The sequence below is a fragment of the Tinamus guttatus genome, unplaced genomic scaffold, assembly GCF_059628265.1.
Source record: "Tinamus guttatus ecotype Peru unplaced genomic scaffold, ASM5962826v1 Tinamus_guttatus_pri_ptg000293l, whole genome shotgun sequence".
Classification (NCBI taxonomy): Eukaryota; Metazoa; Chordata; class Aves; order Tinamiformes; family Tinamidae; genus Tinamus; species Tinamus guttatus.
The window spans coordinates 582,128-595,051 of NW_028288827.1; the positions used below are offsets into that span (position 1 = coordinate 582,128).

The 12,924-nt window shown below is 44.0% G+C and overlaps 1 protein-coding gene across 2 annotated transcripts; it reads left to right on the top strand.

Moving 5' to 3' along the window:
- The first annotated feature begins 1,123 nt into the window (after window positions 1-1,123).
- Window positions 1,124-5,519, top strand: ELAC1 (elaC ribonuclease Z 1). Of its 2 annotated transcripts, none has more exons than XM_088527848.1 (4): window positions 1,124-1,142; window positions 2,599-2,777; window positions 4,249-4,716; window positions 5,045-5,519. In XM_088527848.1, exons 2-4 carry the CDS (start codon window positions 2,621-2,623, stop codon window positions 5,512-5,514), a joined length of 1,095 nt encoding a protein of 364 aa, XP_088383974.1. In that variant the 5' UTR covers window positions 1,124-1,142; window positions 2,599-2,620; the 3' UTR covers window positions 5,515-5,519. The 2 variants fall into 2 exon arrangements, with proteins under 2 accessions (XP_088383974.1, XP_088383973.1); XM_088527847.1 differs by lacking the exon at window positions 1,124-1,142 and adding an exon at window positions 2,259-2,287.
- Window positions 5,520-12,924: the final 7,405 nt, after the last annotated feature.

Sequence of the window (12,924 nt, forward strand, 5' to 3'; positions counted from 1 at the left end):
ATGTAACAAAATGTACATAATATGCAAGGACTGGTATTATGTTGAATACTGGAGCAAGGAGAAAATCTAGAGCAAAGCTCTAATTATACCCCTTTGCAGCAGAATTTGATTAACGCAATTCAGTTGCCTCTGGTGAAGGGACATCTAATTCCGTGCGCATCTACCTTGACCTACCTACCCACTCCTGGACATGACGTTACCGTGGTGTCAACCTGCAGACATTCCTGGTGAAAAACGAAGAAAACTCGGCACGCTTTCGGCCTCAGCTTCCCCGGTACTGCGTGGGGTGGCAGACCATGGCAAAAACACATCAAAACCTCTCTTGGGTCGGGTGTTGGACTGGCCATCGCGCCAACGGCTCGACATCCCACGCGTGCAAGATGGGCACTGGACTCAACGTAGCCCTACAAGTACCCCCGGCTTTGACCGTCCTTTAAATAGCTCCCTCCTAATAACAGAAATTAAAATACTTGTCAGATTATGCAAACAGAGCGCGTAGGAAATAAAATGGCAAAATTATTTCTCTCTCTAGAGCATCCGTGTTGTCCAACTCAACTATTGCCGCCTTGTGAGAGCAATTCCGGACTGCCTAGGGGGGACTTAACCTAGGGAGGCTCAGCTGAAACTAAAATTGTATTTAAATGTGAAGGGCTTTTTGTTGTTGTTTTCTCCCTTTATAATATTGTAACTGTTGAAATGTGTGTTCTGGTCTTCTATTTTCTTAGTAAAATGCATTCTCTTTGCCTAAATAACATTTCCTTTTATTTATTCCAAAGGGGTAGTGCTTGACCTGTACAAAACTGATAGGAAATTAACTATTTTAGCTACTTTCTCCCTTCCCCCTCCCGCCTTAACCTGTTTTAAGGCCATTTCAGTCCCGTGGGAGTGACCAACACATAAAAAAGGGGGCCGTGCGTCTCTGAGGTAGTTGGGAGTCGGCCTGTTCGCTTCGCCCACACACACGAGCGAAAAAAAAAAAAAAAAGAAAGGAAAGGATAAACAAAAAAGCTGAGGAAAAGGCCAAACGCATCAATAAAAACAACGAAAAGGCGCCGCGGAGGACGCGCCGCGGCAGGAAAGGCCGCGCGGCCGCCGAGGGGCCGGGCCCGGCGCGGGCTCCGCCTCAGGCGCCGCCGGGCGAGGTAGGCCCGGAGCGACCCGCGGAGGCCGCGTGGAACCGGGGGGGACCGGGGAACACCGGGGGACACTGAGGAGAGCCGGGGGGCGCTGAGGGAAGCGGGGAGGCCGAGGGGGCCCTGGAGCCGCTGCTCGGAGGCCGTGGCTTCTCCCGCGTTGCTGCCGTGCAGCGCGGCTCGGAAAAGCGAAATGGCTAAAAACCGACCCAAAAGGAGGCGGATGTGCAGCGCTTCTGGGCGGAGGGTTTGCTTCCCTTTCTGGCAAGGGAAGCAGAGGGTCTGTTGTGCCCCTCGGGGTGTGATGGGTGTTTCTCATTCCCTGCAAAGTGGGGTGCCCGCGTGCGGCAGCTGCATGTGCCTCATAAATCCTGGCGACACGAGAGCGGTCCCGTTCCCCATCCTGTGGCAACTACAGCAATCGCTGCAGAAATAACTAGCCCTGAGTAGACGGGTGGCTCTTTCCCTTGGAAGGTGTCCAAGCCTGTTCAAGATGATGTGGAAACACACCTGGAAGTGAGGTAGAGACCAAGTCCCAGAAGACTTAACGCCGAAGGAAATGCAAATACCTCGTATTTGCCTCGTATACATCCAGACAAGTTAAAAACCAGTCGTGAGCTTCTAACACAGCGCCCAGAGCGTTGTCCTGCCTGTGTACACGAGTTGCAAACGGTTTAGTGAATAAATAAACAGCTCACGTATGGCAGCTACTTATATAGATTCCTCTGTGACAATAGGTGTCACTTGATGTATTACAGAGCCTCTAGGCTACATAAAGATTTTGCAGTATTTAATTTTTCACCTTACCCCGATGAGTAAAACAGCGTTTGTTCTCAAGGTGCTTTTTCTAAGGTAAAGGAAATCGGCTCTTGCCTTTTGCGGTCTCTTAAGTTGTTCTGAGGGAAGTGAATCTTTCGCCCCCGTTGTGTTGGGCTGTCTCCTCCTGCAGCCCACTAATGGCTTTTAAATGCCAGCATGGGCTATTTGATATTAGTCTCGCTGGAAAGGCTTTTAAGAGGAAAGTGCCTGCCTTTGGGGAGGGGAAAATGGTTAAAGGAACGCTCTTACTATCAGACAACAGGAAAAAACAAGGTTAAAAGAAGTGGAGAAGAAAGAAACAGTAGCAGTTTTAAAGATTAGGGTATTTCCAGAAGGTTAGGGGGAGGTTTTTTGTTTGGTTGTTTGGTTCTGCTTTTTAATACCTAGGTGATGAGCAAAGGTCACCTGTAACATTCGCTGTGCGTGTTTGCAAACCTTCCATTGGCACAAGATGGAAATCTGCTGTTTGTAAACATTGTGCCGTCCCAAAGTCCTGCTCCAGGGAAATTTCTATTATTTTTTTTTTTTTAAGAGAAGGGGAATGTGACCCTCACACTAAAGGAGGATGCCTGCACTTAAGGGAAAGATACCTGCTTCTTCCCCAGCAAAAATAAGCATTTTGGGTAACGTAAAACGCCTGTTCCAGGTGGCGGCGGGACGCAGCCGGCATGTCCATGGAGGTGACGTTCCTCGGCACGGGCTCGGCCTACCCGTCCCCGTCGCGGGCCGCGTCGGCCGTGGCGCTCCGCAGGGAAGGGCAGTGCTGGCTCTTCGACTGCGGCGAGGGGACGCAGACCCAGCTCATGAGGAGCCACCTGAAGGCAGGTCGGTGCTGCGGGACAGGGCAGAACCCGACAGGGATCCGGGCCAAGGGCCACAGCCATGCGGAGGGCCGCGCTCTAGAAACAAACTGCCCCAAATTAATTTATTTTTAGGCCTCGTGGTTTCAGACACGGAGCTAAATTTGCATGGTTTGTATTTGTCCAGAGACAGGTCCAATCAATACCTGCCATGGGTCTTACTGCTCGTAGATGTTTTGCTTCTGTTTTTGAATAAAGCTGCGTGTTTTCCTATTAGCTTTTTCATTTTAGCCAGTAATGTAGGGACCCCCCTTGCTTTCGCTCATTGCAGTCTTCAGCAGCAAGCCCTGACTTTCACGGATTAATTTTAAACTTGGAATGTCGATTATAAACACAGAAATAACCTCCTGCTCCCCCAAAATCTGAAACTACTATCCGAATAAACATCAAAGTGAATAAACTGAAGTACTAACCTAAACTAATTCTTTTAAAGGGCTTCTTAGTTTTCACACGTAAGTTGCTTCCTCCTAATCGCTGATTAAGAAGACTTTGGTTCTCTGACATCTTTAGGTTCACAAACAGCAGCGCTAAAGAGGCTGCAAGTCAAACTGGGTTTCCCCATTATAGAACGGAGCACCTGAAGTGATCCAGGCAATTACAAGCTGGTTAGCTCAAGATGAAGCTGTTACCTGGAAGAGCACGTCTCATTTTGATGTCTCTTTTGTTTAAGTTTGACTTCTGTGGGAAGAAAGGCGGGAAAAGCCACTAAAAGACTCAGTGGGTGAAGAAAATGCCATATAGCAAGGAAGAAGGAACTCCATTAGTTAACCGAAGAGCCTGATTCAGCTAGATTAATGTATATGCATCTTTAGTAAGAGAAAATTCTGGGGTTTTTTTAATCTAACAAGGACAAGGTTCAGTGCCTGGAAACTGGGAGTGAGACAAATCCAGACTAGACTGAAAGCACAAATCTTTAAGTGAAAACTTTCATCTGTTTGAAAGAGATTAGGTAGGAACTGTGGGGTTCTGGCTCTCGAAAGTTTTTTGTTGTTGAAATTACGATTATTTTGTGTCTTAAAGTCAAAAGCAGAAACAACACAAATTCCACCTTATGTTTCTCATTAGTCCACAGATTCCATGTAATGTATCGAAGTGCAGCCACTTTCCAGACCTGCTCTGCATTTTAATGTGGCAGATGTCACGGCTGATCCAGCTCCGCGCTCTTAGCACGCTCTGCTTAGGATTAGCTAAAACTTACTGTCTTTTGGGACAAATCGTTTGTAAGTCAAAATAAGACCTCTGTGGAAAGTTATCCCTGTAGTGGAAAAATATACTTAGTGGCTTGGGATTTAGTTCTTAAACATGTGTTTTATTTTCATTTCCCACCTTCTTCTCATTTCTTTCTCTCCTTTTTGCCAAAAAGTGATTAATTTCTAAGTTGTCATGGTGTTCACTTGTTCTCCTTTTTTTCTTTTCCCCGTTGTTCTTATCAATAGGTAGAATTACAAAGATTTTCATAACTCATCTTCACGGTGACCACTTTTTTGGGCTTCCTGGCCTGCTGTGTACCCTGAGCCTCCAAAGCAGCCCTGACTCAAACAAACCACCCGTGGATATTTATGGGCCGTTAGGACTACGAAGCTTCATATGGAGGACTCTGGAGCTCTCCCACTCGCAGCTTCTGTTTCCTTACGTTGTTCATGAGCTCGTACCGACACGGGACCAGTGCCCTGCAGAAGAGTTTAAAGATTTTTCTTCCCTGGACAAGGACGACACATCTCCAGGGGAAGCCCAAGGGCGGATCCTCCACCTGGATCCTGTGGAAAACTCGTACTTGCTGGTGGATGATGAGCAGTTTGTAGTCAAAGCCTTCCGCCTCTTCCACCGCATTCCTTCCTTTGGCTTTGCAGTGGAAGAGAAGCCACGGGCGGGTAAACTCAACGTGCAAAAACTAAAAGAACTTGGTAATTATTTTGACTTTCTTTTTCCCTTCTTTAAAAATTACTGAATGCTTTGGAGATGAGAATTTTTTGAAACTTATTCCTGAATGTCCTTATGGTCTTACTGCTTCTTGCTGCATTTGCATGAGGGCTCTAACTGCCTTTTTTAGACCTGTAGGAACCATTAGATGCCTTTTTATACCAAAAGAGCAGGTTCTAATAGCACTTGTGTTCACGTTGCAGCTTGCATTTCTTCAGTGAGACAACTCTACATGTAGTGCAGCTCTTAGGAGTTCTTTGAAACCCAACAGTGATCATGGCACTGACTGGTTCTTTTGCTTTTATTTACCAGGAGTTCAGCCAGGTCCTCTCTATGGAAAACTGAAGAATGGTATACCAGTAGTTCTAGAAAATGGAGTAACAATTTCTCCTGCAGATGTCTTGGAAGAGCCTATTCCTGGAAGAAAAATTTGCATTTTAGGGGACTGCTCAGGGGTGGTTGGTGATGCAGCCGTGAAGCTTTGCTGTGAAGCAGATATGTTGATTCATGAAGCCACGTTGGATGATACCCAAGAGGAGAAGGCCAGAGAACATGGTCACAGCACCCCAAAAATGGCCTCTGGCTTTGCCAAATCGTGTAAAGTTAAGAAACTGGTTTTGACTCACTTCAGTCAACGTTATAAACCAGCCACGCAGATGGGTGAAGGAGATGCTGACATCACAGAGCTGAAGAGACAGGCAGAGTCAGTGTTAGATGGGCAAGAGGTAACACTCGCTGAGGATTTTATGACAATAGAAGTTCCAATGAAAAAGCAAAAATAGTATTAACAGGAAGATGTAAGCTAGGCTGTTCAGTGACACTTGAAGCTAAGGGCAGGGTTTCTGGTACCCACATGAGTTCTGTGGTGCATGGAGGACTGCTGCAAATGGGGGAATGGTGGAGCATGTAGCAGGTACAGTCTTCATGGCTTCTGGAGAGAAATGGAAAAAAAAGTACTCCAAACTCTGGAACTTGGAATAAATTCTGAAGCGATGCCTGCAGACACCTAGGCTGGCCAGAAATTGGAACACATAAGCACAAGCCTTCCAGCCTAGACGTTTCACTTGCACTACAGAAAGGCTTCTAGAACAGACTACTGGATGATTTCACTTAATACAGTCTTCAGGAAGGTTAAATTCTACATCAGAGTCTAACGTATCTTGCCCTTGTCACAAGCCTTTGTGTAACATCTATTTCAAACTATGCATAACATCTATTTCAACTATTTCAAATACTATTACACTGAAATAATAAAGTATTTTTAACCCTGCCCGGTATTTGTAACTGGTGGTGTTGCTATGCGCAAGTTGAGGAGCTTTTACAAATACTCCTTTCACATGTGAAGTTTTCACATAAATAACCGTAGTTTAGGCCTCCTGTCAGAGGAGAATCACTCTTAACATGATGGTTTATTTAAAACTCAGAAATGTGGATCCTGGTTTGCATACCTGTCTGCTGCAGCGCTGAAGTTTTGAAATGTGCTCTGGTGGTCTTCAGGCAGGTGAAAAGAAATCTTCCCTGACATGCATTTGCAAGTGTGTTTTCAAAGGTTTTTTTTTTTTCTTTCTTTTTTTTGGTAAAATCATATTATTCTGATAAAAACATATTTCTGTTGGTAGAAATGCAACTACAGGAGGAATTTCACCTGTGTTTAGCTCGGTCTGTTTACTGAATGACTTTATTCGTTCAGTTTAAGTGACCTATAGCCCAACCTTAAATCTCCTTCTCTTAAGGCTAATTAGAATTTGGGGTTTCCCACATTTTGGCTCAATTTTCTGTTCAAAAATGGAGTGCTTTTAACGAGTTTGCCCTAGATAGATCCCCCCTAGCATGGATTGCTGAAAGCTGAAATACTTCATAGCTTTCTAATAAACACTCAAAACTTTGGCATGTTTAAGTGCAGCTGCTAGAGTTTATGCTTGCACTCTTGTTGAATTGATAATAATACAGATGGCAAATGAATTTGTTTTAATTTACTATTTACCTTTCTGCTTTAGATCTGGAATAATAAAGTTATAAAAAAATGTAATGTTTACAGATCTCTCAGTTGTGAATAATGTGCGGCTCTGCACTGTTTTTGTGCAGTGGTAATCTTGACCCAGACCTGGTGAAATGACAAATCCTGCAAATAACTCACTCTACTCTTCACATTCTCTTCATTAAAAAGTGTGTGTGGCTGCAATGCAACAGCAAGATTTCAAGAACAAATAAAAGGAGTGTGATTTTCTAGTATTTGTCTGAACTGCTCAGATTGAATTGGAAGCCTCACCTTTCTAACACACCCTTTGTCTTACTGCAATTACTATGCACTAAATTTGCAATTACTCTATTTTCCCTATTAATGGCTTCGTCTTTCCATTAAGCGTATGTTAATTATTGGAGGACAAAACTCCTGTGGGTTCAAGCATATCTGCCTGAAAATATTTTGTTTGACAGCAAGTAAGTAATGTGATAATATACTAGCAAGCTTGTTAGGGTTACAGGTACAGGTTTGGGCAATCTCTCATTTGCATTTCTCAAATGGAGAGAAATTTGAGATCCTTGTTTTCCCTTTTTAGTTTTGTGTTTAGACGCACTTGAAGTTGAAAATACTTCACCCTGGATAGAAGACAAAAAAAAGTGAGACCCTGTGCAGCTCACAAGTTGGTATTGTCATTTTAAACTTAGTAGGCTTGTCAAGGTCCAAGGGATGTATATCTTCCATATAAAAGCAAATATTGAATAGCACGGATTAAAATTTCCAGCTGTGCAAATTGCCCTTTGAATAGCACAAGCCGCCCTCGGAGGCTTAGGTAACATTTCCTGTCCTTTAAGTGTTTTAGGCCAAGTAAAACAGTCTCTAGCATTTAGTGCCCTTGTCAAGCAAGGGCTGCTGCCAGCTAATGTGCAAGGATAGCCTGTGGCTTTGGTGTTCCAGCAAATGAAGAGACCTAATTAAAGGTCTAATCCTGTAGGACATGAGCTATCCTCAGCACCCAGATCAAAATGTCCTAAGGGCTGCTGATGGCCTTGAACTGCAGGTGTATTTTGTCTGGTCTTGTATTTGGTTCTGAGAGGGTTGTATGATACAAAAATAGGGATTTTCAGGGTGCCTAGCTATCTGTGGGGGAGAGAAAGGGGAAAGCAGGGAGGATTTCTGCTTTTCTGATTCTTCCCTCTCCTCATCGTGCGAGTGAGAAAAATCAGAAAATATCTGCCATGACTAATTCCTGAGCGCTGTCATGCCAGAAGGCAAAAGGCCTCTGGTTTTGCTAAAGAAATAAAATGTGACATGCCTTAATTTCTGAAGGTGATGCTGTGAAGCTCTGTGCCTGCAGACAGGACAGTTTGGGGACAACAGGGGATTTTAAGAAACTCTGATTACTTACATTTTTTTGAGTTTTTAAAGCTGATTCTTTTATCTCTTCTGCTTGAAGGTTTTCTTTAGTTTGCTTCCTTTTCAGCTGGTACCAACCGAGGGAAAGCCAAAGAAGCTTATTATGTTATGGGGAAGAAGAGGAGGGGGGAAATAATACCTGAAGATTTTTTTAACACCACAGATGTTACATAGTTTTACATATAGTCGCTAGGTGAATTGATGAACTTTGATCAAAGAGAGTTAAGTTAAATCTTTTGTCTGTTGGGATCTGCATGAACTTGCAAGAAAAACTCATGAATTGATAACCTGAAGCTCAGAAACATTTAGCTGTTCCAAGGGGAGTGCAGTCTTTGTAGGGGATGGATTCTCCTGCAGCTTGTGATCAAGTCTGAGCTCTATGTCCAGGTGTGGAAAGGGATTTTCGATGTTAGACGTGGTTCAATTTTTGATAACTATTATCCAAACCATACATGTGATTATTTATTTGTCTAAGTTGAAGAAACTGGATACAAAATCTTCATTTAGAAGCTTTTTTTATATAGGTAACAAATTTTTAAAATAATTTTCTATTATTGAATTGTGTTCATTTATAGGGAAAAATCTATTAATTATTTACCTGTAGGTTTTCATTCTATAAATCTAATTTCTGGCAAGATGATAGGACTGACTGAAATCAGTGGTTTGGAAGCTAGTCACTAGAACAATTTAATGCATTTTTTATTAAGAATAAAAACATATTGATTGGGATCTTGACATAAAGCAAGCTGCAGAAGTTTGATCAAAGTAATGTTTTCAGGTGGGGGAGGAATGCTGAAATATAAAATTGATCTCACTGATACTGGTATTCTATATTTCAGAAAAGTTTAAGTTCAAGGAAATTTTGGTAGCTGGAAAAAAAAAAGGTACTATTTTGTTGTTCATAGTATTTCTGCAGGCTTTCAAATTTGCCTTATTAGCCCTGAGTTTAGGAAGACTCTACATTAGCCCGTGTGTTATTATACGTGCAGCAATTATAAGATAATTAATTCAGATACTTTCAGATTTCAATACAACACTGATCCTATAGAACCATATTTATATTAATCATAATATCTTAATCATTAATATTGATTATCATAAATAATCTTAACTGCAAAGTCTTGTTTATGAAGAATGAGGCCAGGGATGCGAGTGTGATGATCAACAGCAGCAAAACCTGAGGGCACCTCAAAGGAATAACATTCAGCTGAGGAACTGGATTCAAGTGACTTGTGTGTATATGAAGCAGCAGGATGGAAATGCCAGGTTGGTTTGGAAAACAAGTCTCCAAGTGTTCACACACCCTGAACACTGTGCCCTTTTATACCACACTTCTGAATTTAAAGACCTGGAGGGTTTGAGAGTTAGCTTGTTCACACCTGCTTGCTATGATATCGTGAAAGATCAGACTGGATATCCCAACACCCCCTTCCCTTTCATCTATGCTGTTAAAAACACAATTTTGCCTGTCAAGATCATTGCCCATTGAAAAAAGATACCTAAAACACAGTGTCCCATAACAGCAGTTCACTGTATCGCCTCCTCCTTACCTGGGGCTTTGATTCAGAATGTGCCTTGAGAACAAACCATTATAAATGGAAAGAGATGTGACAAGCCATATTTAGACTTATTATTTGCCATTATATAATCAATGTGAATTCTGTAAATTATACTGCTTGTTTCACAGTGCTTGGTCTTCAGCATGAATATTTTGGAGCTTTCTTGCACGCTTCTGAGCAAATTCTCTCCCTGGATGAGTGGGTTTGCAGCTGGTTCTCCCAGAAAGGAAGTAGAAGGGGGAACTGATTGTGTTTACAGATTGCAAAATGTTGAATGATTTTTTTTCTAAAGTGATTATAGTGACATATCTTGGAGAGGGAGGGGAAGCACTCGTGCATAGCTAGCAGCCTCTGTCAGCAAATTGGGATCATTTACCTCCTCACAGGAACGTGTGCGTGGGCTTTTTTTGTGCTGTAGTCCACAACTGTTGCACGTGTCCAGGAGGAGACGTTTTCTCCTTGGAACTTCTGCTCCCATCTCCCATTCCTGGCATAGTTCTAGGAAAACACAACAAATTGAGTAACGTTAGACGAGACTTTTCATCAGTATTTAATCAGTATCCTTCTTCAGGATGTGGAAGTGACTAGAAATGGCTTAGTCACGTGAGTGGGGAATTTCACCGTAGGGTGGCAATACAGCAAAGCGCTTTCCTTAAACCACATCATTAATTCCAATAATTTTCCATAGTATCTGTTCCTCACTGGAGTAGCTGTGATAGTTCTTACTGACAGCTTGCAAATGCCCCATTTCTTCAGAAAAAAAAAAAAGTGTTTTGCAGTGGATACCATATTGCACACCCCTTTCTCCTTCTATTATGTATTATGCATTCTACTTGTGTTTCAGCAATGCTAGGGCAGAGAGATGTAGGCTTAGAAAATAAAGGAATTTTTGAGCTGAATTATTGGAAAAGCTACTTTTTTTCCTAAGCCAGGTGATGAAGAACAGGGAAAGCTCGCCATGGATCCAGGGGCCTGGGTTTGTTTCTCAGTTGTCCCTTCCTGGAGGAGCACAACGGGTGGTCGAGTGCTCTTTTGAACCTAGATATTTGGGCCCATCTCCAGCCCCGACATCCCTAGTGCAGGTGGTTGATGGTTTGAGAGCCACTGCACTGACTTGTGGCCTGCCTGGTTTAAGCAGCACTTCAACAGATACAACTGTGGTGCATCTGCTCCAAGGGGATTTTCATTTGAGTGTTGTGCACTTAGCAGTCCCACCTGCCACAATCCAATCTGGGTCTCAGTCCACAGAGAAAAACAGAATTCTAGTTGCTTTAACAGAGTTTCTCTGCGTAAGAGTTAAATTGCATCTGCTTTGAAGTAAGGGTTTTCAGTTTATTAGTGTGTAATTTGCTGCGCGCTTGATATTGTGACCAGAATAAATAATTGTGCCATCTCCTGCCCTGGATATTTGCTCCTGTGCCTGCTCCGTCCTCCCCCTCGTGCTGGCACAGGCCTCTGCGGAGCTCTGCAACGAGCTTTTTCAGGGAACTGATCCAGCTGAAAACTAACTTGGCAAGCAGAAAGGGTAGCTCTCAGCCGGATCGATTTCCTGATGCCGTTCATCACGCAGCGGCGGGAGGGGACAGCGCGGGAGCGGGCGAATGCACCACGGTTGGCAGAAAATCAGACTTAGTCCCTAAAAAAGCTGTTTTGTCTGATATTAGTTGAATGTTTGTGGCCAAGGGTAGTCTTGAGGAACCTCCTCTGACTAACAGGTATGTCCACTTTCCACCTAGTTTGGGCATAGCATGGTGTATGGATGAGTTACTTATGAAATAATGCATGAAATACATTATTTCATGTGAAATAAGCTCACAAAACACTTCAAACACAGTCTTTCTACTTTATAGGAGTCGTGTAACTGAGGCAGAATAAAGTAGACAGCTAGCAGGAGTGATGCTGTTCAGCCCTTCCTCCCTCTGTGGACTGTGTTCCCAAACCAACCCCGGTTTTAATCTGTAGAAACTAATTACTTGGCTTGGGTGCACTAATTCCAGCTAATTTCTTGGTGTCAGCAAGCCTTAATGGCTCCTGGAAGGAGTATTCAAAACTAACACAGTAACAAAAAGAGCTGTTGTCTGAAGAAGCTCATTAGGAATCCAGAAAGAAATGGGATAGTTGTGATTAATGGTGTTTGATGCTGCTTTCCGTAGGTGTTGGTGAAACACAGCGCGATGATTAACTTGCGGGATGCGCCTTGCATGGGAGCGCTGTGCCTGGTCCTTCTGTGCCAGGTTCATCACTGTCCTATCCGGGCACCGCGTCTCAGAAACGAGCCGTGGTGGGTGACATCCAGGCTCGGCTGTACATGGGAGGTGGTGCCAAAACGCTGTTGGGTGTTCTTTTCCCACTGAAACGCTTTTCCTGACGGATCTGGAGCTTGGTGGGGAAGCTGGAAGAGGTGGTTTGGGGCTCTTTGCCCCAAAAAAGGCAGGCATGGCTGTACTACAAGCATGCTGCTCTGACACGGATAGCATGAGTAAAGGCACAGGCCTCAATGGAAGGCAAAATCAGCGCGTTGTCCCAGGGATGAGCAAAGATGGGGATAGTTTGAGGCTGTTATTTGATCTCATGAGATTAATGTGGATGTTAGGCACTGTTGGGAAGCACCTCAATGGTGTTTCTTGCCCTGACGATTGAGGGCAAGAAACCAACCAAATTGGGGTTTGGAAAAGAACAGGTAGATACGATTGCCATCTTTGGTGTGTCTCTCTTGCCCTTCTTGCCTGAGGTATATCCCACTCCCAAGAAACAGCTGGAAATGGAAATTCAGCACGTTCCCTGCTTTCATAGCTCAGGCATCAGGGAGCTGGCAACTTCTGTCCCCTTTCTGAGGTGGATCTGCTGGTGTTGCAGCTTATGGACTAAAATTCTCCAGTCTGCAACTTGAGTGGCAGTTGTCGGTGGTTGTGGGGACAGTTGCTATATGGGGCTGGGAAGGTTAGTGTGTGTGGAGGGGACACTTGGTGTGTGTTGAGGGGCTGGTTGATTTGTGTGGAGGAGACAGTGTGTGTGAGGGAACGGTTGTTGTGTGAGGGGGCGGTTGTGTGTGGAAGGGTGGTTGGTGTGTGGGAAGGACTGTGTGAGCATGGTTGTGTGTGGAGTGGAAGATTGCTGTGTGCAGAGAGATGGTTTTTGTGTGAGGAGGTGATGGGTGGTGCGTGAGGAGGGGACAGTCGGTGTGTGGAAGAGACTGTAGTTGTGTGAGGGGACAGCTGCTGTGTGTGGAGGTTGTCCTGTGTGGAGGTTGTGCTGTA